Source organism: Plodia interpunctella, chromosome 30 (assembly GCF_027563975.2).
Source record: "Plodia interpunctella isolate USDA-ARS_2022_Savannah chromosome 30, ilPloInte3.2, whole genome shotgun sequence".
Lineage (NCBI taxonomy): Eukaryota > Metazoa > Arthropoda > Insecta > Lepidoptera > Pyralidae > Plodia > Plodia interpunctella.
Window position 1 is genome coordinate 966,585 of NC_071323.1, and position 27,653 is coordinate 994,237.

The window sequence follows — 27,653 nt, forward strand, 5'->3', positions numbered from 1 at the left end:
ATATTTTCTCATTATAATATCAGTAAGTACCATACTAATTATTATAATGAGAAAATATTTGTAATTTTGTTTTTTTTTTGTTTGTAACGTGTAAACTTAAAAACTACTAGGCCCCGTTTTTATAAAATTTGACACAGAGATAGGCGAAATCTTCAGGACCGCCATCTAGTGGCAGTAGTCACACACTAGGGAACTAAACTGACAATCACCTCACGATATTTTCCCTCACCGCTAGCAAGTGGTGGTCGAAACTACTATATATGAGTCAGATTGGTATACAAACTCATGTGGCACGAGTAGGATGCGAACCTAAGACCTTTCGATCCAAAGGCGGGCGTCTTAACCATTACACCACCACCGCTTCAATAAGGGTTCATCGTATAAAAGTGTTTATACTTATAATATTTTCAACAAAAAAAGGTTTCAACTTTTTGATTTTATAGATTTTAGGCGTCACCCAAGAGACAGTAGACGCGTATTTCCGCGACATCCTGCACGAGGGCGTTCATCTGGCGGCGGAACAGGACGCGGTGATGCGCACGGAGAGGGAAGCCAGCCGGATGGATGAATCACTAGCCATGCACGGTTCTATGTAAGATTTTTATCTATACATTTTATATATTATTAGAAAGAAAAAAAAACATTGTAAGAAACAATAATGGTAAGCCGATCTGGCATGATAGGGACCAACACTGTTCAAATGAGTTTCGGCATTTCTTCTCAGCAGTGGTCGTTCCGAAATTCCAGTAGTTTGTAGCTTGTGAGAAATAACTATAAATATAAAGATTGACGAGAAAAAGTGCCTGTGAAGGTCTAATTTCTGAATAAATGATTTGAATTTTGAATTTGAATTTGAATTTACAGTGGGAATTTTGAGATAAAATATATCCTATAGCAATCTCGGATAATGTACCTTTATAATGGTGAAAGAATTTTTGAAATCGGTTCGGTAGTTTCGGTGATTAGCCGCCTCAAACATACATACCTACTCACAAACGCTTACCTCTTTATAATAATAGTATTCGTATAGATTGATTTTGGAAGCAACTCCTTCCTCAAGAAAATTGTCGGATCACAAACGACAGCGCTGCAGCAGCGGCCGAAACGCTCCGAGAACCACAGTTTATAAGTTTTTTCAGCCGAATATTGCCTTCGAGTCTCACAACTCATATTTGTACCTAATCCGTAATTAATATTATGGAACAGGTCAACTGCGGAACAGCAAACCGTGGTGGCAGAGTTAGTGCAACAGTTTTTATTGCCCGAAGTGCACAAGACAGCGTCAAGGCACCACGTGTCCACACTGCAGAATGCCAAACTGGTGGCCGCTAGGAAAGCCATATTTGGCGTTTTGGACGACGCCGAGATCAAAACCCGTATGTGTATATCTAATATACATTCTTATTGTAAAAACCTTTATTTGTTAATTGATGTTTTTGGAGAAAAGGCCGCGGTGAAGGTTGTCGCGCCGCTTCTTCTTCACCCTGCGCTTTGGAAGTCGGCAGTAGACTTAGTTCATGTAATTTTTTTATAAGTATATCATCATGTATTGAATAAAGAATTTTGAATTAGAACCGATTTTTGAAGTATAACACATCAAAGTACCACTGCATAAAAATTAGCTATCAAATAAAAGAAATCGCATCCAAATCGGTTCACCTGTTGATGAGCTACGGTGCCACGTACACAGACAGACCGACAGACACACTTAGCGATCAAACTTATAACACCCCTCTTTTTCCGTCGGGGGTTAAAATGAGACAGCGTGCTGATATGAAAAATACAACATTTAGTCTTGCGCGCATGTGTCTTCCGCGGAGCGGTGGTGCTGTAATGGTTAAGACGCCCGGCTGTGGATCGAAAGGTCCCAGGTTCGAATCCTACTCGTGCCATATGAGATTGTATACCAATCTGACTCATATATAGCAGTTTTCATCGACCACCACTTGCTTCCGGTGAAGGGAAACATCGTGAGGAAACCTGCACACTGGTTGATTATAAACTTGTGTGTGAAATGGAGAAGGCAATGGCGAACCAATCCGTTAATAATAGTGACAAGAATGTTGTTATGTGTATTTCATTCCACGTAATGACCACGACTCTCAGCCATGATCAAATACGACTATGAAAATGTCTTTCGCTCAAGTGTCTTTTCCAGCGCGTGTCTTTAGCGCGAATTGCAATTCAATTCGCAATTGAAATGTATTTTTTGCATATTTCAGCTAAATGCATACGTTGCGGCGTTCCCCTCGGCGACGAATGCCGTTGTAATGTTTGTCCGATCGTCCAGACTCCGACCGAAACCGACTCCAGAGATGACCCGAGATGGCAACACACGAGATGTGAGCTGTTTCAATTATTTTTTTTTTTTGTAGTGAAAACTTGTTTAGCGGCGTTGTGCACTTTTTGCGATGGGTGAAAAAGTTTTAAACTCGCGTCAGGACGCGTGACAAGGGTTAGTGCGGGTTAGCGTTTTCACTTCTCACCATCGAGTCGATTCGAAGTGAAGCACATTGTGACGCAACGACACTGCAATGTCATTGGTTCGCTGCGTCTCACTTCGAATTTCGAAAAATCACTTCACTTCGAAAGTCGAAAATTACATCCCCCATTATTTGAAATTTTTTGACGACCTCGGTGGCGCAGTGGTAAAGTGCTTGCCTCTGAACCGAGATGTCCCGGGTTCGAACCCCGGTCGGGTCATGATGAAAAATAATCTTTTTCTGATCGGCCCGCGTCTTGTATGTTTATCTATATACGTATTTGTTATACAACATAGTATCCTTGAGTTAGTATCCCATAACACAAGTCTCGAACTTACTTTGGGGCCAGCTCAATCTGTTTGATTTGTTCGCACAGCTCGATCGACGCGAGTTGAGAAAACCACAGAAGAGCGATTCCCGCCGCGACACGAGATACGGTGCCTGTTGAGCGCCCTCATCGACGATGGTATTCACATAATTTATTTTTCTACTAGCTTCAACTCGGGGCTTCGCTCCCGTGGGAATTTCAGTATAAAAGGTACCCTATGTGTTATTCCACGGTTTATTGTCTGTACCAACGTGAAAGAGTAACAAACATGCATACACACATACAGCCTTACAAACTTTCGCATTTATAATATTACTAGGATTAGTAAGGGTTTAATGGTTTTCAGTTGTAGCCTAGACAGTTTAAAGTGTGTGTGTAAATTGCTCTCTAGAGTGATAACATCACTGAGTTGTAACCTATTTGAATTGCTGCAGCACACACATTCATTGGAATATTTGTGTATTATATGATACTATATACTTCGCTCGGTTAAAACCACGGGTAAAACCATAATAAAACTTTCTCAGAAATCACCCTATATAGATAATCAGATTGAATTACTAATTTCCATCAAGATTAGTGTTTACCGCTGAGCTGTCTGCTCATATCTTTAGTCGACGAAATATTGAATGGAATTCGTTATTTCTTTTCACCCTCATTTAAATACCCTAAAGGTCAAATTTTAAAGAATCCTGAAATACGGGTTTCATTATTTTTTTTGCATAGCATTTGTGCCAAGTTTCAAGTAGATCAGTAAAGATTTTCGTTATTTTTCATACAAACTTTACCCCCAATTTTTGCCCCTTTAGGGGTCGAATTTTGAAAATTCCTTTCTTATCTGAGCACTACGTAATAGCCTAAAGCTACTGTCCATTTCACGTTTAAAGCTTCTATGGTTTAGGCTGGGCGTTGATTAGTAAAAAACGCTTGTTCTTTTATATGTATATAAATCATAGGATATTTAGCATTTAGGTAGGTATCTTCTGGATTGTTTTTTGTATATTATATGTGTCTGTAGCGTTTTAAATAAACATATTTCTGAAAATAATAATGAGATGAAAAAATTCTGGAATCGAGCGGGAATTGAACCCGCGCCCCTGTCTATCCGGGACAGTGCTCTTGACCACTGAGCTATCGAGACCGTGCCAGTTCGGCTGAATTAATTCATCTCTTTACGTCATACGTCGACGTTCAGTTGAATTCAGTTCCCGCTCGATTTCAGATTTTTTTCCCATCTCATTATATGTATTTTCAAAAATAAGTTAAATAGCATGTGTGTGACATGTGTAACAAATCCATTTACTTAAACATATTTCTATTCTAAGCATATTTCTCACATAGTGGTGCGCGAGTCTCGCATTCATCGCGCGGAAATGGACGAGGTACGTCACGAGGTCGGCCGCCGCATGCGAGAGAAGACTGAAGCAACACTCGATGCCAAGTTTATCACCGACGCCAGTAAGTTTTTTTTTTGTTTCATTTATATTTCTATTTATTTATGTAACTTTATTACAAAACCATGTAAACGGCGGACTTAAAGTCTGAGGCTTTTTCTACCAGTTGGTGATGTAGAGAGAAAAGAATATTTTTGGTGGGAGCGCAAACAGAGAAAATGGACTGAAGTCGAATTCAATAAGGTTGGCCATAAAGCCCATTGACACCTGCGTACTATGTTTTCCCAATTTCAAAAACGACGGTTTCGGAATATTATGAAATGTATCGCAAAATTGTGTAAACACGATAACTTTGTATAGGGCAGCAGGGGTCATACAAGTTCACAGTAGAAATCGTCAACATTTATTTAAAAGTACACGATATTAATTCTATCTTCCTAACTGTGTTGGTTTGTTACTCTATACGTTTTAACCACTGCAGTCTTGGCTTTTCCACATTAGAGGGACCGGGTTGTGGTTCCATTTTAAACAAAAAAAATAACAAAGAAAACAAATTTCAAATAAATATATTGTGCGGCTATCGAACAAAATGGCAGCCGAATGGTGTCAACCTCTGTCATCGGTAAGTGGGAGCAATTAACTTTATGGCCATTCTACATGACAATACTTTATTAATATAATACATACCTACGGAACTATATTTATATAACACAAATAAATTTACTATTACTAAATACTTTTGTGAGTTAAGCGTCAATTTTGAAGGCTTAGGTAGCATAATTGTGAAAGAGATGTGTTGTGTGTGAAGGCTTAGACCAGGCCAACAGAAATGTGTTCTACATTTGCTAAACCACCATCGCTTATGAGGCTTAGGTACCAGGCTGACAGAAATGTGAAGAAGATTGTGTTTCACCACCACCGCTAAAGGTTTAGGTACCAGGGTGTCAGAAATGTGAAGGAGATTGTGTTTCATCACCACCGCTAAAGGTTTAGGTACCAGGGTGTCAGAAATGTGAAGGAGATTGTGTTTCACCACCATCGCTAAAGGTTTAGGTACCAGGGTGTCAGAAATGTGAAGGAGATTGTGTTTCACCACCACCGCTAAAGGTTTAGGTACCAGGCTGACAGAAATGTGAAGGAGATTGTGTTACACACTAAATGGTCTGTGGTTCTACAGTTGCCAAACCACCACCGCTAAAGGCTTAAGTACCAGGCTGACAGAAATGTGAAAGACATTGTGTTCCACAGTTGTCGACCGCGCGACCGGCGCGGCGTCTCCACCAATCAAGGTCTCCGACTACCACCACTTCATGATGAGGTTCTACGGAGACGCGCTCGAAAGATCTGTGCCATTCCACTCTATGAAGTGTAAGTATCTTATATCCTAGTACCGTAATCCTGACTAAGTACTTAATATTATAAAAGCAAAAGTAAGTTTGCTTGTTGTAATTGTGTGAAAAAGTTACATATATTTTTCGTTCAGTTCGTTCGTTCATTCGTTCGTTCGTTCGTTCGTCATTTTAGGATGACAACTAGATGAAACAAGATAGGGACCAGCACTGTTCAAATGAGTTTCTTTCGGTTTCGGCATTTCTTCTCAGCAACACTCGTTCCGAAACACAGTAGTTTGTGGCTTGTGATAAATTACTATTTATATATAAAATTTGACGTGAAACAGTGCCTGTGAAGGTATAATTTCTTAATAAATAATTCGATCTGATACATATCCAGGTCCTAAAGAGTTGCCGTCTGAAATTCGCCAACGCGAGGAAGCTTTACTGCCCCAAAGCAAAACGTGCAAGTGTGACGAGGAGCCGAAATCTGCTGTTAAGTTCGCCTTCAAAGAAGGTGAGTAAAATTAATAATAATTGTGACGTACTGTCACGTCATTCTCGCAATACAACACAGCATAGCATAGCATAGCATAGCATGGCATGGCATGGCATGGCATGGCATGGCATGGCATGGCATGGCATGGCATGGCATGGCATAGCGTAGCATAGTATAGCGTGGCGTGGCGTGGCGTGGCGTGGCGTGGCGTGGCGTGGCGTGGCGTGGCGTGGCGTGGCATAATATGTCATAGCATAGCACAGCCCAGCACAGTACAGCACAACGTGAAAGTGAGTTTGTACGTCGTAACGTTTTTAACCCCCGACGCAAAAAGAGGGATGTTATATGTTTGACCGCCAAGTGTTTCTGTTTGTTTGTCTGTCTGTCTGTCTGTACCGATTTGGATGCAGTTTTTTTTTTATTGATAGCTAATTTTTATGCTTAGATATGTTCGATCAAAATCGGTTCAGCCGTTCAGAAGTTGTAGCGAAACGAATGTATTGAAAGTCTCAACTAATCTTTAATCTTGAAAATTTTCATTTGAGTACGGAGTGCGGAGAAGGGTATAGCTTACAATTTATGCCGAGAAAAAGATCTGTTCCCGTGGGAAATTCACGCGGGCGAAGCCGCGGTCATATGTTAGTTGTGACTAATCCTTGCGTATTATAAAACGCCGTCCCATGTCGCGTCTGTCTGTGTGTGTGTATAAACGCGAAACAAAAATTAAAACATTTTTACGGTATTCACTAATAGGTATATATGTAAGTAGGTACATGGTGAAAATCGGTGGTGAAAACTGTAGAATAATTCCGTCCGTGGAATTCTTGAGCATATTATATAACTTTTATCCGAGCGAAGCCACGGGACGTGCTTCCCAATAAGTGCTAAATATTTTATCTACTTATATTATAAATGCGAAAGTTTGTGAGGATGTAATTAGTATGTTTTTGTTAGTCTTTCACGCGAAATCTACTGGACGGATTGTTATGGAATTTGGTACACGGGTAGAAATACTACCTGGAATAACACACGGGGTACCTTTTATCCCGAAATTCCCACGGGAGCGAAGCCCCGGGGCGCGGCTAGTACTAACTAATATTATAAATGAGAAAGGAAGTTTGTTGTGTTTGTTGTTACGCTTTCATCGACTCAACTAAATATCTTGAAATTTTGCATACTTAGGTATATGTAGTTTGAATTAAGGAGGACTGAGTAACTTTCATCCCAGGAAAATATATGTTTCCGTGGGAAATCTATACTATTATTATTAAGAGGTAGCGTATAAGCGTTTGGGAGTTTGTATGTTTGAGGCGGGTAATCACCGAAACTACCGAACCAATTTAAAAAATTCTTTCACCGTTAGTAACGTACATTTTCCAAGATTGCTGTAGGCTATATTTTATCACAAAATTCCCGCGGGAGCGAAGCACCGGGCGACATCTAGTCGATTATAAAAACAAAAGATTTGTATATTTGTTTGTAATGAGCGAACTCAGAAACTACTGGGCGGATATTGATGAAATTTGGCAAAGAGATAGAAATAACCTTCAAGAGTGACATGGCTACTTTTTTTATTATGTACTAGATTTTGCCCGCGGCTTCGTCCGCGTGAATTTCATAGCAGAATGTCAGTAATTTTTTTTATCGCGTACTCTGTAAGACTGGTAAACATATATGATTCAAATTCGCATTTTTTCTCATCTGTAGTTCCATTTCCAGTTTCCCGCTGCGTGCCTCGTCCCGCAAACTTGTCCAATCCCGCTTCCTGCTATGTAATGTAAAGTAGATATCCCGTACCGTTTCCAACATATTGTGCCATCATGTTTTGTTGCAATGTGTTTCCCACTACGTGTCTCCTTCCCATTCTCCGCTCCTACTCCCACTCCCGCTTTCTGCAACGCGTGCCGTCTCATTTTCCATGACGTTTTACATCCCGGTCTTTTATTAACCACAAACTTAAATTAAACTTATAACCTATCATTTATCATTTATTCGCACAAAATATGGCACAGGAAGATGTTAAAATTAAATAGTATCACATATTTTGCCAAACCAAATTTGCATGCCATTGCATGCAAATGTAGGTACATAAATATATCAATTAAACTTTAAAATTGTTAATTTCCAAGATTACATTATGTCAACTATAATTCATTTTATAATTAAACTTCAAATAAACACAATTTAATTTAGTCATTAGTTAGTCTAATATAAGTAGCACATTTAAAACATTAGTCGTCATATTTAAAATGATATTTATGTTTATATAAATGATTTTCCTTCGTCAGAATCTGAAGAGGATCTTACAAAAATGTTACCATCTGAAATACGTGCCTTGGAAGAACTACGTCGGTGCAAGTGCGACTCGAGCCCGTCCATGACCGGCTTTGACACGTGTAAGTATAGCTTTACAGCACTGGGGCGCTACCATTGAAACAACGACGACCTCCGTGGCGCAGTGGTAAAGTGCTTATTTCAAAAGTCCACCTATGGTTAAATTTTATGTTGTGCAATAGTCTAAACTAGTTGTTGTTGAACCTAGACCTCGCGAACACAATAAATTTTGATGAGTTTAAACAAAACAAAATTGTGGATATTTCAAAAACGACTTTACCGATTTTTATGCCCAACGAACTTAAAAATTCTATTGACAGATCCTCTACATACCTTTTAAATTTCATCAAAATCAGTACAGCTGATGGTTCGAAAGTATAATCGCGTTACAAACATACGCGTTAAAAATTTATTTTTGTAATAAATTAACCGTGGGTTGCGGGTAACAGATAGCAGTAAATATTTATTTTTCAGTTGCAACGTCGACCGAATTTGACTCGATCACGCCGGAATACGCTGGCGAAGAAGAAGACGAAACTGATGAATATCAAGACAACCAGCGCAGCGACAATTAATAATTAATAAATTATGTTTTCTTTGAGCAACAATAAACAATTTTATTTATTAACTACTTATCTATTGGATCTCGGGGGCTACCATCCTTACCTAAGACCTCTGCTGCGTCTGTCTGTGCGCGATAAACTGAAACTAGTGCACGGATTTTCATACGGTTTTCAGCAATAGATAGTGTGGTTCCTGAGGAAGGTTTAGGTATACAATTCATGTTTGTTTTACCCGAGCGAAGACGGGACGAGCCGCTAAAAAATTTGGATCGTAAAAGAACGTGTATTATGGTTCGTGATAGGCCCCCTGTTATAATAACACGGCGGCCTACCACGAAATACGTCAGCGGACGTCCAAATTTGGATGTCCGCCGACTGACAACGCAGATTAAAGGGGATTGCAAAGGCGATTTTTTGAATATAAATAATGTTAGTAAAATTTTTAGTAACTATTCTACATGTACAGCTCAATGACATAAGAAAAAACAAAACAAAATCACAAATGTCACTTTTAAAAAGAATTAAACAATCAGGCCGCGCGCGACCGCAGCTTCTTGGACAAATTCGACCGCACGTCCGTCACAGTCACAAAACAAAAAACAACGAAGGGGGCACGACGCAACGTAGCAATGTGACCCGACCTGGCTCTTAATTCACTGTAACTTGGATGTGAATACAAACGCTTGAAACGATAGGATAAATAAAACGTAGGTATTGTTTTAGAAATGTCATATATTTGTGAAATTATGCTGTCGGTTTCCGCACATTTCCAATATTTGATACAAACTTGATATGTGCTCCTACGCGTGCCTACCATACAAAAATGACAAATATATTTATTAAATATATATTTCTGACACGGGTAAGTGCGGGTTTGCATTTTACTTCTCACCATCAAATCTATTCGAAGTGAGACGCCGCGAACCAATCACATTGCGGTGTGGGTGTCGTTGCGTCACAATGCCGCACTGTGATTGGTTCGCTGCGTCTCACTTCGAATAGATTTCGATGGTTAGAAGAAGTTAAACGCAAACCAGCACTTCGCCCATTATAACAATGTATGATTGACGTATATTGCTGTAAACAGTTCACAGAGATGTCACAAAGAAATTGCGCGGCTTCATATGGAATAGTAAATATAATAAATACGTCTGCCACAATGTTTTTGTCAGAAAATTATAAAAAAAACATATAAACAATTCACTTTAATTATTATTGAATTTTGTAAAAAATAAATCTGATATCAACTCAAACCATTCTAAAGTAAAACAATTATCGGTCACGACGATAATATTCTAAAAAGTCAAATTTTAATTTATATTGCTGTGAAATTACAAAAATACGTGAAAAATATTTAATATTATTATTGTACTCATATACACAAGTACAATCTAAATATTTTACATTATTTATATGATTAAAATAACAAAGAACTAGAAACAAATGCATTTTAAATTCTGTCAAGAAAGTGATGACAATTAATCGCTGTATCTTGGCAACACTGCATGTTTATCAACCAATCTTGACCGTTATATTTGGTGTTGCAATGGCGCAAAAATGTAGTTCGTTTAAAATCAATTTTCACAATTTTCTTGACATTCTGTAAGTGTAATATATAAATAGTAAATATGATTATAATCACAGCCAAGCAAAAAAATATATTCAGAAAGAATTTGCCCACAAGATATATTTAGTAACTTTTTAATAACAACCCTTAGTGAAACTTCAATTGTTGTCAGTTGTTTTGTATTGTTGCAAAACTAATAAGTAATTCATACATTTTATATTCATACATTTTATATTAACTACATAGTACAATAAAAATGAAACATTTTGTACATGAGTGAGGAAGAATATTAAATCAAACCTCAAAAGGCCTAAAACGAAGCATACAAGAACGTAGCACGTACACATGCGGTCAATTCTTCCCATATCGTATATTCTTCATAGTCGTATTCCTCATGGCTGAGGGTCGTGGTTATTACGTAGAATGAAACACACACAACAACTTTCTTGGCATTATTAATGGAGTGGTTTGCCATTGCCTTCTCTATTTCACACACAAGTTAATAAGAATCAACCAGTGTGCAGGTTTCCTCACGATGTTTTCCTTCACCGGAAGCAAGTGGTGGTCGATGAAAACTAATTATACACGAGTCAGATTGGTATACAAACTCATGTGGCACGAGTAGGATGCGAACCTGGGACCTTTCGATCCACAGGCGGGCGTCTTAACCATTACACAACCACCGTTTCTGTAATGTAATGTCGTATATGCGTCGTGTAAAAAATGAGAGAACGCGTGAACGCAATGACATGCAACGTGTTTTGTGTTTCATGGTAGCCCCCCAAAGTACTTCGTAAGATTGGGCCATCCCGCATATTAACGTCGTTAAAAATAAATTGTATAGGTAGTGTGTAACTTTTTAGATTTGCGATGAATATTAATAGAATATAATTCTCTCTGTGTTCTATTTGATCTTGGAAATATTCTAAACACCATTTAGAAAAATTGTACAAGTACAAAAATTTATTGTATATAAATTAACAATACTCAAATAACGTTTGGTGAACCAGAAAGCAGTTGTTAGCAAAGGCAGGAGGAATATAATCATGATTAATTAAGTATTACCATTGCTCGTAGAATCACCAACAGCGAATCACAACACTTCACCATCATTAAAGAGTTGGACAACGTATTATAATTAATCGTGATTACATTTCACTCTATTATAATCTTTGATTACTATAATAAAACATGAAAGTAATGCTTGTGATTACATTCCCAATAAAGATAGAACATATAACACATTATTGCACATAACCACATAATAATTATTAAGATATATTTAGTATTTTCTGCAGTTTTAGTATTATATAAATTTTATTTACCTGTAATATTGTATTATAGGTAAATAAAATTAACTGGTCAGCTCGATCTTTCTTTTTTGTTTGGTTAATTGTACATATTCCTTTCATCAGCACTTGATCACAATCATAATGTTTCAGTATACCTTTTGACCATGTACTTTATTGTGTGCTTACATTGTTATATTACTGATAAAAAATTATACATAAATTTATATTTGAAAAATAGTAAGCCCTTCTGGCATAATAGGGACCAACACTGAATGAGTTTCTTTATGGCATTTCTTCTCAGCAGTGGTCGTTCCGAAATGCTAGTAGTTTATAGCTTTGGTAAACATAATTTAATTTAGAATATGACGTGAAAAAGTGCTTGTGAAGGCCTAATTTCTGAAGAAATGATTTTATTTTGATTTTGATATTATAATATTTATTTTCCTTAACTAAACATAAATTTAACATAAAATAAATTACTTTATATACATTGCAATTTCTTATAAAATATATCTTATGTACTTCTTTTAAAAATATTAAATGCACAAAGGTATATTATATATGTATATTTAATAGGTAATCATGCTTTTGTTAAATTGTAGTATAATCAAGTAAACCCAATTAATTTTTAATTGGTTTTCTTATATTAATACATTTTCATATTTTATATTTACTTGATGTGTTAAAGTACCTTATATGTTATAATACGTAACAAAATCTTACGTAATACTCAAACTGCTCCCTATTTATCTTCATTGAACAGAACAGCATTATATCAACATATCTGGGCGCATGGGAATTTGAATCTTTTGATTCTCTTATTTGATTTATTTTCCCATGAATGGATATTGAAAGCGAGCCGATTCGGTGGACGGTTCGTACCCTCGTTGCCTCCACGGGATATAGGTACAGTGTTACTGGTCAAACGCAAAACCTCCTAAAGACTACTTGGGTACATCAAAACAAGCAACTTTTATTCTACGACTTTTCGTGATTCGTAGTTTTTTTTTCAGATATAAAAAAAATACAATCTAATTTGCAATTCTACACATCTTAACTCTATGTAATAGCCAAGCAACACGAGACAGTACAGTAGCGTTATGTAGCGGAATCAAACATAGAGGTAACGATTTATAGGAACGACATTAAAACTAAAAAAATGATATTTTATGTATTTATCAGGTTAAGACTAAAGTCGTAGAACAAATAATGTTAGTCTCGATGTACCTTATGCGCCTCTGGAAGGTTATGCGTTAGATACAAGTAACCCTGTATATCAAGAAAAAGATTTCAATAAGTCTCAAATTTACATGCACGCAAAATAACCGTGCGGACTAAAATGTGTATAGTGATATCCAAGCTTAATTTTATTACAATTAAATAATGGACTCTACCTTTGGTCTCTGAGCCGCAGATTTTTCAAATAACCTGTTATTGGTCAAATATGGTCATTTAACTGAACAAAGGTATAAATCGTACCCTTGTATCAAATACACTAGGGCCACCTCATCACTATGGACATACATGCCATAAATTGATTTAAACCTAGTAGCAAGAATTATAAAACATACAACTTAAAATATATATACATATGCGCTGTGTGTTCGCTGTATATAAACTTGTAAAGAACTGTGTTTAATTTTCTCTATAAGATTGATACGCTTATCTACCAAACGAATATATTTGTTAGCTGATGACGGAGAGTGCGTGACATATAATAGATATGAATAACAACGACGACATATGTACCATGTATGGCGTTCCGTTACATGCGTCCGCGTCGTTACAGCTCTGCAAACAGCCCTGGACGTACCTGCAGGCAGAATTTGTTGAAATGTGTAATCATTCATTACTAAATACTTTATTCCATCCACGAAGTTGATTGACGCGCGAAGTGAACGAGGTCTACAAGTCAACTTGGGCCAAAAATACATTGTTTTGCATGTTTGGTCTGATTTTGATGTAATTTAAAATGTATGTAAGTAGAATCTGTCAATAGAGTTTTTAAGTTCGTGGGGCAACAAAATCGGTTAGGTCGTTTTTTAAGTGAATATTTCAATTCACAAAAAATATTGTGTTCGCGGCGAACAACTAATATGATGTAATATAAAAGTACATTTGTACCTTAAGACCCTGATCGCTTCGCTCGCTCAGTCAATTATTGTTGTCAGAATCATGATCAAAATTATCAGTAATCATGATTAAATTTCTATATAGTATATAAAACTCTTGCGTTACTGAGTGATTTCAAAATTAAAATTCAAAATTCTTTATTCAATTTAGGAATACATCACTTATTAACATCAAAAAATCACTTAAACTTAGACTAGTGCCGACTTCCAAAGCGCAGGCGAAGAAGAAGCGGCGCAACAAACTTCACCGTAGCCTTTTCTCCGAGGACGTCAATTAACAAATATAGGTCTTATACATATATTATATATTTCGTGCAAGACCTTCTACTACCTGTCGTCGAAGTAAAAGCGGCCACAGTGCGACATGCGTATGATCTCAGTGTCGGTTGTGGCCGTACCAGAGTCGAGACCGCATCCACGAACCGTGATTCTCTCACCGGTGTCATCTATAATTTGATAAATATAATCCTTATCGCATCAAAAGTGTGAACATAGGCTATTTTATTCAAAAATCAACCCCATATATATCCTATGATTATAAAGAGGTAAGCGTGTGTTGTCTACGCCAGTACACCACAACACTAGGCACGTCACGCCCGCGACGCCTCGCGCGCGCAGCAGCCAATGGCTATTGAACACGATAATTTAAATTTGATTCCTGCGCGCGCACTACAAATCTAGTTTTTGTATTTGCATTCCTGTTATTCTATTCTATCTCCAATCAACCAATTTTTATCAATTGTATTTTATAATGTCTATTAGTTTCGTAATGAACAAATGGAATTAGTAGGTACCCCGTGGAGAAGTACCTATTAATTTCATGGTAAAATGTCATTTTAGACACAAGCTTTTGTTTTCGTGTCAGAGAGAATCATGGAATTAGTAGGTACTCCGTACGAAGTACTTACTAAACCCATGGAGAATAATATCTTATTGCATGTCAAAATTGTGTTGCAAACACAGATATAAAATTTTTACATTGAAAATCTGTGGTTGCAAGATTCCACCCGAATAGACATAGTATAGAGACATACACACATTGCAAGTTAAAATGTTACCGAAATATCCAGTTATTTTGATACAAGATGTAGCCGGGAAGAGTCCATCTCGACCTTTCCTTCCTCCCATGCACGGCGCCTCCATCATGTCTATGGAATGGTTGTTGTGAAACGGATCATCGCAGGCGGGGAAGGCCCCATTCATTGACACGCATTTGAAACAGTCGATGCCGCTCGCTGCAACATTGACATAAATAAAATAAAAATAAAGAAGCATAGGACGATGGGATAAGCGTTCTCTATTTGAATTTAATACACAGACTTATCAAGTAAATCCCGCACATTTGTACCTATTTCGCGTGTAAAACAAGACAAGTTAATATAATATAACATTTAATAGTCTGTAAAAAAAAGTATTTATTGGCATAGATACGTATATACAAATATATTAGATTTTTTTTATTTCACGGCTCTATCGTTCGCCAAAACGATGATTTTCCCAACGTCAAGGTTGAGAATCTTAGATTATCTATCTAAACATGATAAACAAATGAGAAAAAAAAAACAATGAAAGAAAAAAATACCATAGATTTAGAAGGGTGCCTTGCGCGCGGGAAAAATACATTATGGTTTAAAGACATAAAATTTGACGTCTGTCAGTGGCTTAAATGCGTGTTTTCAATTAAATTTCAATCGCCTTTACTTTTAACATCTCTATATAACTATTATTATATTATTATTGCACTCTTTTCCTTCATACTCATGAAGAGAAATAAACACTACTCATAAACTTACCAATAGTTATCCAAGACAATAATACTAAAGTCGCAATTAAAATATTTGAACCGCACTGTTTTCTTGTAATCTCCATTGTTAATTCTGAAAAAAAAAATGCTGTTAACTACCTATCCCTCTTCATAAATACCTAAATAAAGCTAAATTATGTTTTGTTCGTTCGAAATGTCGAAAATATCGGTATCTAATCCGTTTAGATAAATCCATACTATAATAATAATAATATTGTGATTATATACGATTCTGATGAAATATCATATGCACGAAGTTAAAGAACCCCATTCACTGTTTTCTTAAAAAATCAACCCAAGTAAATGACTATAATGGCGGAATGAAAGTTTGTATGAAAATCATGTTTGTTTCAAATTCACGCGGGCGAAGCCTCGGACGTAAGCTAGTACGTAATGTGCATGCTATTTGCTAGAACCTACGTAACTATAGGTACCTACCTATACATTATATTAGGTACATTCGTGAACATTTATCTTCAATATAATGTTTTGAAATCTGTGACTATAATTTCCCTCCAAAACGCTGTTTGGTCTATTTTGAATATTGTTTTCACAAAATGTAAGTATATATTCTTTCCAATCCGTCTATTGCCATTCTATTTAATACAGATATACTTATACCTAGATACTGTTTTTTTGAAAAATATGTTTAGATAATTCAATATAATTGAATCTTTTTTTAGTTCTCTTTCATCATTGACTGACTGATTGACCGCCATGTTTATTTATTTCAAAATGAACGAAGCAAGCTTCCTGTGTTTAAACTAGAATATTTTAAAATATTCCATCCTTACAAAAATTCCCTGTCGCATCTGTCTGTCTGTAATGCCGCAAAAACTACCGAATTTATGTACGATTTTCAACAATAGTGTGAAATCCTGAGTAATAGTGTGCGTAATTTATTTATTACTAGCTGCGCCACGAGGCTTGGCTCCCGTAGTAATTTTGGGAGAAAATTACCATGTGTGTTATTATTGTTAGGTCATATTCTACCCATGTATGAAATTTCATAACAATCCGTCCAGTAGATTTTGCATGAAAGAGTAACAAACGTAGGTCCAGAATCTGAAGAGGACCTGTCAGGTCCTCTTCAGATTCTGACGAAGGATAATCACTTATTACTTTCGCATTTATAATATTTGCTGCTCCCCAGGGCTTCGTTCCAATCGGTCCAGATCATAGATAAAAGAAATATATAATTTTATCTATGATCCAGATAGATAATGCGTGAATCAATCATTTTTTTTATTCTCACACTCGGTCTTGGCTCATTTAAAAATGAACAACATTTAAAACGGAAGATTGCTAATTTTTCTTTTTTTTTTAAACAAATTTAGATGTGAGTTTTTATTTTGTTCGGATAAAAATATCCATATAAACATACAAATATATATATTATATTACGTACTGACGTACGTACTACGTATTATGTACTGATATTACATATCGACACTATAAAACTATATAAATACAGGTTGATATTTTTTTGGTAATTTGACCAATTCTGTTTCCATAGATACATGAAGAAAATTTTTAAACATTAGAATTTTTCTTTCAACAATTTTTTTTCTAATAAGAGTTAAATTTTAAATAGATATATCGTATCTGGTATTTAATTGAAACGAAAAGAAAAATTGTCTGGGGAAACATAACTAGCTGAAAACTACCTTTATACAAAATACTTAGGAGTACCTACTTACCTCGCTTGTATGCTATTTTTGTACCAAAAATCTATGCAATCAATAATCAGGTCAGATTATAAACAAAAAACTTTTCATTGCATCTCTTCAAATTATTCGGTAGACAAATTAATAAAACAATGTTACACAAACGCGTTTATCCATTATTTAGACAAATAAATTACTGTATAAATAAAAATCACTAATCAATTGCGTTAGCACAACACTGAACACCGTATTGTCGAAAATATCGACTGACTGAGCTTCATACATAGTTTGAGGATACGATAGACTGTTTATGGATGGGTGAAACGGTGTTGCCAGTTTCAAATGCCGTCACATGCTGTACTTTTCTAGTTTCCCAATAATTTTCCATGACTAAAGTAAAGTACCTATTATAATAGGGTATATTACGCGAAGCTCAGCGCAGATGACGCTACTGGTACAACTAAGGCACACAAACATTGCCAACGGAGGCAAAAAGCGCCAATTTTCAATATTGTTGCAGATTTACGACCAAAAATACGATTGGTTCGTACCAATCGTGTTGCGAGTTTAAAGGAAAAAGGAATGATTTAGTGGATTATCCTGAAATTAATAACACTATTTTAGGTTATGTTCTGTATTATTTGGTCAACTGTGGTCATAAACTGATATAAATATGATTTTGACTGAAGATCTTACCTGTATGAAGTCCATATTTTAATAAGTCTTCACGTGTGAAGTGTTCCGAGCTTCTTTTCGCCCGTTTACTGGCTCGAATTTTCCAGCGTGAGGCATATCCCATAGTTTTCGAAGTTTTTTTTTTTATGTCATGGAAAACGATTTTTCCCAATATGTCTGCACCCGAATATGCTACATTATTGTATATTTTCACAAACTAATGCTTACATAATGAAAGGATTAATAAAGTACTCTAAAATAAATGTTATAATCGACATAGCAAAAGGCGGCAAAGCTTGTGTGAACTTAACATACAGTGCTGTACTCTGGCGGGATAAATGTGCAGTAATACTCCCTATTTAGTCAAAATATAGGTATTTGTGTTTAATAGCAATTTAAATTGTACCTAATTGAATTTTTAGGAAATAAAAACCACCCGTTCATGTGGGTCCACAGGCGACAGGGGGTCTTCTCTCATGTAAGGACTAGCTTTTGCCCGCGATAATTTTCCGAGATGAAAGGTACCTTCATTCTTCAAACTGTAGTGCTTCATACACAAAAATGCATAAGTATGTTTGAAGAACTACACACAACTACTATGTACCTAACATGAGAATTAATTTAAAAATAGGTAGGAACTAAGTATATAATTTTAACAAAGAACAGATTATTCCACAAATATGCAAAATTTGAAATAAATTACTTGAGCGAGTTGGAGCAGGCGGAGGTAACAAACTTACTTTCACATTTATAATATTAGTTAGGACCAGAGGTATGTCCCGGATTCGCTCGGGTAAAAATCATAGTAAATTTCAGTCCTGTCCTGGAGGTTTCGTCTACCTTTGTCACCAAATTTCACCAAAATTGGCCCAGTAGTTTTTGAGTTTATTCGTTACAAACAAACATCCAAATATTTCCTCTTTATAATATTAATATGGATATGTGAAGCGGTGGTGGTGTAGTGGTTAAGACGCCCGCCTGTGGATCGAAAGGTCCCAGGTCCGTATCCTACTCGTGCCACATGAGTTTGTATACCAATCTGACTCATTTAAAGTAGTTTTCATCGACCACCACTTGCTTCCGGTGAAGGAAAACATCGTGAGGAAACCTGCACATTGGTGGACAGTATAGTTCACTAGTGTGGCAGGTAGCCGCATACACACTAGTCTTAAAAGTCATGTCAGATGCCTTTAGGCGACTTAAAAAAAATCGGATCCCATTGTTAGCAATAACACACTCGATATGTATAAGATTACGATTGAGTCGTTCGAGTAATTTTCAATTTAGTAATAACTGTCTTCGGTACGTAAATGAGTAGATATTAGGACAAATCACACAGATTGAGCTAGCCCCAAAGTAAGTTCGAGACTTGTGTTATGGGATACTAACTCAACGATACTATATTTTATAACAAATAGGTACTTAAATATACACCATATTTTTTTTATTATGACAAAAAAATCAAACCCTTAATATTAAAGACCCTATTAATACATGTGAATAATAAAAATTTAATATTATCGTTTATCACCAAAGTTATTGAGGTTTGCGTTTATCCCAAAATATCAATGAATTTATGGACGTAGTTTGAAACTACAATTATTCCAATTCATAGTTTGTCGTGGTCTCTCGCTCTCGCGTGCAATGACCCCGGCATAGGCAAAAAATAAATAAATAAAAAAGAATTGCCAGAATTTATCAATGAAAGTCGACTGTGTGAACCGCTGCGCTGAGCCTAGCTTTACTAGTGTCAGGTGGCACACTCTAAGTATTATAACCAATTATTATAGATTTTTTGGGATAAATTTTGGATTTCGATTTTTTGTTTTGACTATGCACATAATTATCAGTAATATGTACTGATAGCCCCATTTTATTTTTTGCCATAATTACAAAATTATGGTGTATAAACTTCGAAGACCCGGGCCAATCAGAAAAAGACAATTTTCCATCATGACCCGACCGGAGACCTCTCGGTTCAGAGGCAAGCACTTTACCACTGCGCCACGGAGGTCGTCGTAAAGAAGTAATGCTTATAAAAATGTCCGAATTAGGTAATGTGAGGTATGGTGTTGGCATGGAATTAGTAGGTACTCCGGCGTACTTACTTAATCAATGGTTCTCATTCCGTTCGAAGACAGTAAGTATAGGTACCTATCAATTTATTTTTTTTAATTTCATGGCTCCATCGTTCGTCAAAACGATGATTTTGCCAACGTCAAGGCTGAGATTGACACGGAATAAGTACCTATCAGTATAACTGAGAATTGCCACATCCGTCAATTGTCTAATTCTCAGTCAATTGCTTATTCATCAAATGTCATACTGTGACTTGTAGAGTATCAGTATCCTTACATATCATAAAACAATAATCGCCTGCCGCGTCTGTCTATCTGTACGCGGTAATCTCAAAAATTACTTCACGGATTGTCATGCGGTTTTCACCAATAGACCGTGTGGTTCCTGAGGGAGGTTTACGTTGTATAATTTATTATGTTTTTTAAAACGATATAATAGAAAATAGATACAAGAAAACCAAGAAAATAACATATCAAAATAATTTTGCAAATATTACAGTATTTATCTCCGGTTAACCGGGCGTATACATCCTTATCATTTTTAAATTTGTCAGCATAAATGTTACTGACAGAACCTAGGACAGAACATCAAAATCTCAATAAAAATGACAACATCAAACGCACAGCCATAAGCCACAACAACCAACCAACAATCAGGACGATAAAAGTTAAGGCAATGAGAAATGATACGTGAATACAACGCAACAGCCAATTCGCCGAAAAATGGCAAAGGCATCAAATCGTAGCACCCACCCACGAATTTGCATAAACAGCCGACGAATTTCTACCTCCTACCTTTACCCCACAATGTCTCTCACAAATATGAGTTGCACATCGTGCATGTGCTGCGAAGAAACACCGTGTTGCAATTCGGAAAAATGCGAAGCCAACCTACAACACACACAGACGTTGGAAATCGATAATAACGTCGACGAATTCGATATAAACTGTGCCATGTGCCGGGAAGCTATGGCTAAAATCTCTTCTAACAACGCCTGTAATACTTGTCAAGAGAACAATACAGACGAAGCCGATATGTGCAGTAAATGTAAAGAACAAATGTCGAAAACACAAGACGCGAGTGCAACGAAAATGGTGGAGAAAGAACTCCGTTGTCCTTCGTGTTCTCAGCCAGTAGCCATCCAGTGCAGCGCCACAGGCAGCGTGCCTAATATCAGTATTGTGATAATCCCTGAAAAACTTCTCAAGGACCGTTCTAGTACAAGCAGAGGCAATGGCAGCGAAATTATGCCGTGTTGTCAAGCTAAAATTGGGTCAAAATCTAACAGCAAAGCGTGTGAGGAGCTATGCAGTCAGACAGCCAAATCGGAAGCCAAAAACAAACCCGAGCCATGTTGTACAATGCCGTCAAAACCAAACGGCAATGTGTGCGAAGCATGTAGCGAAGCGGAAGCGAAAAGTAAACCTGAGTCATGCTGCAAAATGCCTTCAAAACCAAGCGGCAATGTGTGCGAAGCATGTAGCGAAGCGGAAGCGAAAAGTAAACCTGAGTCATGCTGCAAAATGCCTTCAAAACCAAGCGGCAATGTGTGCGAAGCATGTAGCGAGGCGGAAGCGAAAAGTAAACCTGAGTCATGCTGCAAAATGCCGTCAAAATCCGCTGGTAACATGTGCGAAGTTTGTGGTAAGGCTGAAACGAAAACTAAAGTAGAACCGAAATCTAGCAAAGTGTGTGAGGTGTGCAGTAAATCGGAACAGAGCAAAGAACCCTGTTGTGACATTCAGTCGCCATGTAGCCAGTTAGTGGACGCCGCAGGCAAGGGAGGCAAACAAGAAAAGTCTGGTTGTGGCATGGAATCGTGCATGGGAATGAAGAAGTCAGATAAGCCCGCGACAAAGACGCCTTCAGGGACGGTAGCTAAGCGCGAATCGAAAGGAAATAAAGATAAATCCGCAACGGAATCTAGTGACGCGGCGGCCGATCAAAAAGAGTGCACGTGCGTGTGTCCACCTGCGTACAAACAATATAGTTGCACTGGTAAGATTAACGGCATTTGTGATTGCACTAGTAATGATAATGAAGAATAATAACAAATACACACAATTCTCGCTTTATTTGGTCTCTAAATCATTTAGTTTTTGATCTACTTTAGCTACCTTTTGACTAAACTTGGTCTAAACCTTTGACTAAACCGGTTCCTCCGTTCTGTCAGGACACAGAAGGGGCAATATAAACAAGTTTTTTTTTTACAAAAATGTAATGTTTGCCACAAGCTTTTATTGTCGTCAGTGTTAAGAGGTGCGTATAAATCGCCAGTGGGGTCTGTACACTCCAGCAGATGCATGAAAGTCCTCACGTTTATTGTGGTTAACAATCAAGTGGAATTTCACTATTAGTACATAACAATTACATTATATATATATTGATTTAATATTATAAATATAAATAAACTAGCAACAGCAACCATTGCATTGCATGGTGGTTAAGGAAGCAGAAGGAGAGGTAGTCCGGTAATAACAAAGTGACATTTGCAGTGTTGCACTTATTGTCAAAAAGAAAACATAAAGCTATACATTAATGACTGTCATTTGATGTGAGCCATTCACTATTCAACAGTCAGAGAGGTCTTATGCCATTTATAACACCTATCAAAAACCCATGTCCGTGCTGTAAACCGTTGAGGAGTTCCCTTTCGTTGGAGCCGATCCTGGGTGCATCATCGGATCATGTTTATCATAATAATGCATTGTCATGGAAACTGAAGCGACTCTGTAGGACAAATGAAAGTAGGAGAAATCGTACTTGCAAGATTTTATTACAGACAACGGGACAGGTGACTAAACAAAAGCTTTCTACAAAAAATATGAAGAAGCCTGTTTAAAAATAGGCTACTTTTTCTTCTTCAACCATCAACCCCTAAAAGTTTGTAATAGGGGGTGAAAAGTTGTGTGAGAATCATGTTGAAAAAACAGCCAAAGACGACTTAATTGGCTATCACACAAAGTATCCGTTCTAGAAATTAGTATTCTGGCATAATTAAACACATCATCACAAAAAATAAAATTATGCTGTCTTAATCATCACAAAAAATATGATCACGCTGTCAGAAGTAAACATTCTACGCTGACGAAGTGGCGGGTAAACAACTAGTATAACATAGCCATTACGACTCCTAACGAAGAAGAATAAAAATCAAATGCATGGACAAAATTAAGTATTTATTCAACAAAAAATCGTTAAATTATTGTGCAAACATAATACTTACAAAAAAAAAATACTGTTACGTGTGTAAAAATCACGAAAAATTAGGTAATACTTTGAGATTCATTTACTTAAATGCTTAGTTATAATATTATTAAATGGCATAGATAATAGTAAAATAAAAACAAAAGAAATAATTTATAATACTAAACTAGAATGCTTACAAATAAGCAAAGCCGTTGCTAAACTTGGCTCTAAAATTTGTAGACATTTTTTTCTTGCGTACGACAATAACAGTTTGCCAAAAAGGGATGGCAATAAATTTCGTGCCCAATTTCAGGAACTTTATATGATCTTTATAACAAAGCAAATAGGTCTAGTTTTCAATGTCATTATTTTGACATTTGTTATTCGTAAACATTCCAGTTAGCATATACGTTCCTTTTCCTTTAAAAGGAACTTTTATGCTAATTGGAATGATTACGAATCTTTTGTCAAGGAACTTTTATGCTAACTGGAATGATTAAATAAATCATTTTTACTACAGTCCATTTTTCTAACCTATAACAATCGTCACAGTACTTATTGTTAAATTTTGTTGAAAACAAATCAAATAACAGCTCAAACCTACACATTCTAAAGTAAAACATTTATCGACCACGTAATGTAATTTCGTAAAAAGTCTATTTTAATTTTTATATTGCTGTGAAATCATAAAATGACGTGGATTTATTACATAATGAAACTTGTAAAAAAAAGGAACTAACACTTATTAATACATTTTATTTCGGTTACACATACTGAATCTTAGACTGACAATAGACTATCGACAAACAGTTCGCCGAATGGGCTGTTTCGACATAGGTATATTACTGGTTTTTCCTTGCGATAACAAAAAGCTCACATGCACACTACGCAACAGGAGTTCGAAATTTCTAAGACTGTGACTAAAATTCTTAAGTCCTCCATTGACAACAATTATTAACAAATAATTACTAGCATAACACCGGGGCTTCGATGCTCAACGGCTGAGGAAGAAACCGAGGACACGTTCACTACACACATATTCACTATCTAATGATGATAGAGACAAATTAAATTACTCTTTACAAAATTAAACTGAAACCTAACAGAAACAAACAATGAGAAGTCAGAACCTACGAAAATGTAATTGTATGAAGCTAGCCTCTGTTTCTTCGTGCCTGACTCTTGTGATTTTAAATACAGATTAGATAAAATCTCTACACATCAAGACATACATAGCTTAATTACCCGCTAGGGTGTTATTAAATAAGATAAATAACAATAATAATTTAAATAAAATAACAAAAATCTTCAGACTTGTCTTAATACTGTTTACGGAATACTATCAACAAATTCATCATCATCACTGAATTCTACGATCAATTGAGGTATCTTCCCATTGATTGCAGAACCATTTTCGAATGTTGAATTTGAACAGGCACTTACTCCATCGGTTTCTGGAGATGGACTTCTCAATGGTGAAGCGGGAGGACTCAGAGCCTGCATCAACCTGTCCTTAGCGTTCCAAATGCTGGACAAATGTCCAGAAGGACAGAACATCAACAGAAAAGACTCAATTAGCTCCCGAGACTTTTCTTCCCATTTGCTTAGTATGTCTAGTCTTTTTCCACCGATATTGGTCATAACCTTCTTTCCTTTGTCTTTTAATTCATCCATCATGTTTTGGAAGCGATATTTCTTCTCTTCAATGAACGATACATTTAAATCTTTTGCGGAACATCCATGTGCCAAACTTGTACGGACATAAATGTCATAATCACGCACGATTCGTGCAACAAGATCCGAAGTCGATACACCTTCAGTCCTTTTAGTCGAAACAAACATGTCTTTCGCTTTAATAAACGCATAAATGTCTTCGGCATCATCAGAAGTGTACGGGATATCGTCATGAGCTACAAAATCTATCTTGTGTTTCTCGAGAAACTCCTCGTTCAGCACCCACGGTGCGTCTTTGACTACTTCATTGACATATTTGCAGTGTCTTACTGCTTCGTACCTTTCGTCTTCATTCATAACAGTTCGTCCTTTTAAACTGTGCGTTAATGCATCATTGCAGACGCCTACAATGAGATAGACGTTAGGAAACACGTTTTTTGCTTGCAAAAGCTGATTGGCGTGTCCTTGATGAAAAACATCGTAAATTCCATCGGAGTATACACGTACTGGTCGGCTGGCAGTGCCAGAAATGGCAACGGCGCGAGTTATTTTCCCGTAATCACATCTTTCGAGTTCTGCCAAAGGGCCTGGTTCTGTGCTAAATGGAGCTATAGTGCTTAGAGATCTTACTTCGAGGTCAGCTTCAGGTAATTCACTCGTGTAACCATTCTTCATCTCTTTCAACATTGCTTCGTGTCAATGCCGGTAGGATATAAACTTTCTAATTTTACAGTGATAGAAAAGTACAATGATAATTAAAAGTCGGCTTACTTGAAGTTCTTGATGTAATGTATACGAAAGCTGTAGTTAAAATTTAATCCAAGTTCGTTCGATTTCCGATTTATGTATGGTAGGAAAGAAACAATTTTTACTTTTATTTTGGTTGAAAATCAAATCAATGATGGATGAATTATTTAAACGATTTGACGTTAGTCTGACTTTGACAGATTTATACTTTTTATTTTTATGTCAACAAAAATTATACTGAATAGTAGACAGAAAACGCCATAAACCCGTCATGTCTTTCATTTTGCTCCTAAAAGAATCTTCTAATTTGGTTAGAACGGAGTACCAATTCCATGTCTATATAATTTTCTTGACCTTTGTACTAAAGCCACCATTCTTCAAGAATTTAACATATTTTTATCAATAAAACTATTACCCATTATAAAAACCAGCAATGTACACGAAACCAAAAAATTTACCAACTGTTTGCCGACAGGACATCAGTTACCTCTCATTCCGGAAAATGCTATTCCCGAGGGAAATTCACGCGGGCGAAACAGCGGGCAAAACCTAGTAGGAATTTGAAATGAAACATATAAATAAGTGAACATTTTTATATTTATTAATAAATTCTGCCTCAGGTCTATTTACAATAATATTGTACGGTACAACTTGCGATTTCACGTAGGCGAATTAAATTTAAATGCTAAATTTAAAAAAAAGGATAAAACTTATTCAAATGCACTCTAATAAAATGGCAATTTGAGATCATATAACACTTACCGCACCGCTACCACCCGGCACATAACATTCATTGAAAAATGAGCTTTAAACCGTTCGTTGTAGAACCATTTTACATTGACAGCGTTCGCTAATTTGTTGTCAATGTAAAGTATGTCTACAGACATAGCCACAAAGGTCAATTTTCAATGAATTTCATTTTGCCGGGTGGGAGCGGTGCGATAGAAGTGTTTATGACCTAGACTCAACTGACCTCATTATAATGTTTTATTGAAAATATCTTACATGTGTGTATGAGGTTCACATTTATTGTATGGGTGACTGTGAGCGTAGTGCGGCCAAAACTTATATGCTAACTGAATTTCTAATGGTGAACGAATTTTTGAAATTTTTTCAGTAGTTTCGGAGATTACCTGCCTCAAACATACAATCTCACAAACTCTTACCTCTTTATAATAATTGTATAGGTAGGTAGATCGTATATATATATTGTAGATAACAAATGTCAAATTAATGACATTGAAAACTAGACTTATTGACGTTGTTATAAAGATTCCATTTATTCATAAAAAAGTTAACTACTCTCTAAGCTAAAATATGTTTCGTCTCTTTCTGTCAACTTCAAATGTGCGATAAAACAATAAAGTGCGATAGTGACAAAACATATTTTACCTTAGAGAGAGTTAACTTTTTGATGAATAACAAGGTAAATTAACACGATTACTGCGTGCCCAAATCATTTGAAACGGCTTTGCTCATTTGAAAACATTCTAGTATTCAAAACTATATTTTAACCCGGCTTCGCAATTTACGTCTCACCATCGTGTCGATTCGCAGCGAAGCACAGCTAACTAATCACATTGTGACGCAACGGCAACACGCAATGTGATTGGTTCGCAAATTCGCAAATGAAAACGCGCACTACGCCGTCCCAACCGGCTGTGTTGCGTACGCGAGCACGTGTGCGTAACAATTCCATACAATAAACGCGCACCATCATATATTTTAGATATTCACATTAAATATCGGATTTTTTTAAAATATATGTTTGTCTCAATCAGTTCATTAGTCGTTTGTCAATGTAATAACGATAGTCGACAATGGCTTTTGTAAATATTATACATAGACTAGAACACCAATCGAATTTTTCGACATTAATCCTTATTAATTAGAAT

At 36.4% G+C, this 27,653-nt stretch overlaps 4 protein-coding genes across 4 annotated transcripts in view; 2 read left to right on the forward strand and 2 right to left on the reverse strand.

The window, feature by feature from the left end:
- Nucleotides 1-8,976, forward strand: part of LOC128682503 (cilia- and flagella-associated protein 91-like) — a 29,916-nt gene extending 20,940 nt beyond the window's left edge. Inside the window, exons 16-24 of the mRNA XM_053767222.1 lie at nucleotides 444-592; nucleotides 1,207-1,376; nucleotides 2,223-2,342; nucleotides 2,860-2,949; nucleotides 4,153-4,269; nucleotides 5,454-5,573; nucleotides 5,937-6,053; nucleotides 8,324-8,431; nucleotides 8,844-8,976. Coding sequence (XP_053623197.1) covers nucleotides 444-592; nucleotides 1,207-1,376; nucleotides 2,223-2,342; nucleotides 2,860-2,949; nucleotides 4,153-4,269; nucleotides 5,454-5,573; nucleotides 5,937-6,053; nucleotides 8,324-8,431; nucleotides 8,844-8,944 — 1,092 coding nt within the window. The 3' untranslated portion in view covers nucleotides 8,945-8,976. The remainder of the gene's footprint in view (nucleotides 1-443; nucleotides 593-1,206; nucleotides 1,377-2,222; nucleotides 2,343-2,859; nucleotides 2,950-4,152; nucleotides 4,270-5,453; nucleotides 5,574-5,936; nucleotides 6,054-8,323; nucleotides 8,432-8,843) is intronic.
- A 670-nt stretch (nucleotides 8,977-9,646) lies between these two features.
- LOC128682578 (uncharacterized protein) lies at nucleotides 9,647-17,682 on the reverse strand. The gene is made up of 5 exons (XM_053767386.1): nucleotides 17,428-17,682; nucleotides 15,717-15,800; nucleotides 14,982-15,158; nucleotides 14,255-14,369; nucleotides 9,647-13,604 (listed from the first exon to the last, which is right to left on the reverse strand). Exons 2-5 carry the CDS (start codon nucleotides 15,790-15,792, stop codon nucleotides 13,478-13,480), a joined length of 495 nt encoding a protein of 164 aa, XP_053623361.1. The 5' UTR covers nucleotides 15,793-15,800; nucleotides 17,428-17,682; the 3' UTR covers nucleotides 9,647-13,477.
- Nucleotides 17,683-20,954: 3,272 nt separating this feature from the next.
- On the forward strand, nucleotides 20,955-22,196 carry LOC128682351 (uncharacterized). The gene has a single exon (XM_053766997.1). It carries the CDS (start codon nucleotides 20,955-20,957, stop codon nucleotides 22,194-22,196), a length of 1,242 nt encoding a protein of 413 aa, XP_053622972.1.
- Nucleotides 22,197-23,308: 1,112 nt separating this feature from the next.
- Nucleotides 23,309-25,939, reverse strand: LOC128682582 (choline-phosphate cytidylyltransferase B-like). The gene has a single exon (XM_053767390.1). It carries the CDS (start codon nucleotides 25,696-25,698, stop codon nucleotides 24,667-24,669), a length of 1,032 nt encoding a protein of 343 aa, XP_053623365.1. The 5' UTR covers nucleotides 25,699-25,939; the 3' UTR covers nucleotides 23,309-24,666.
- Nucleotides 25,940-27,653: the final 1,714 nt, after the last annotated feature.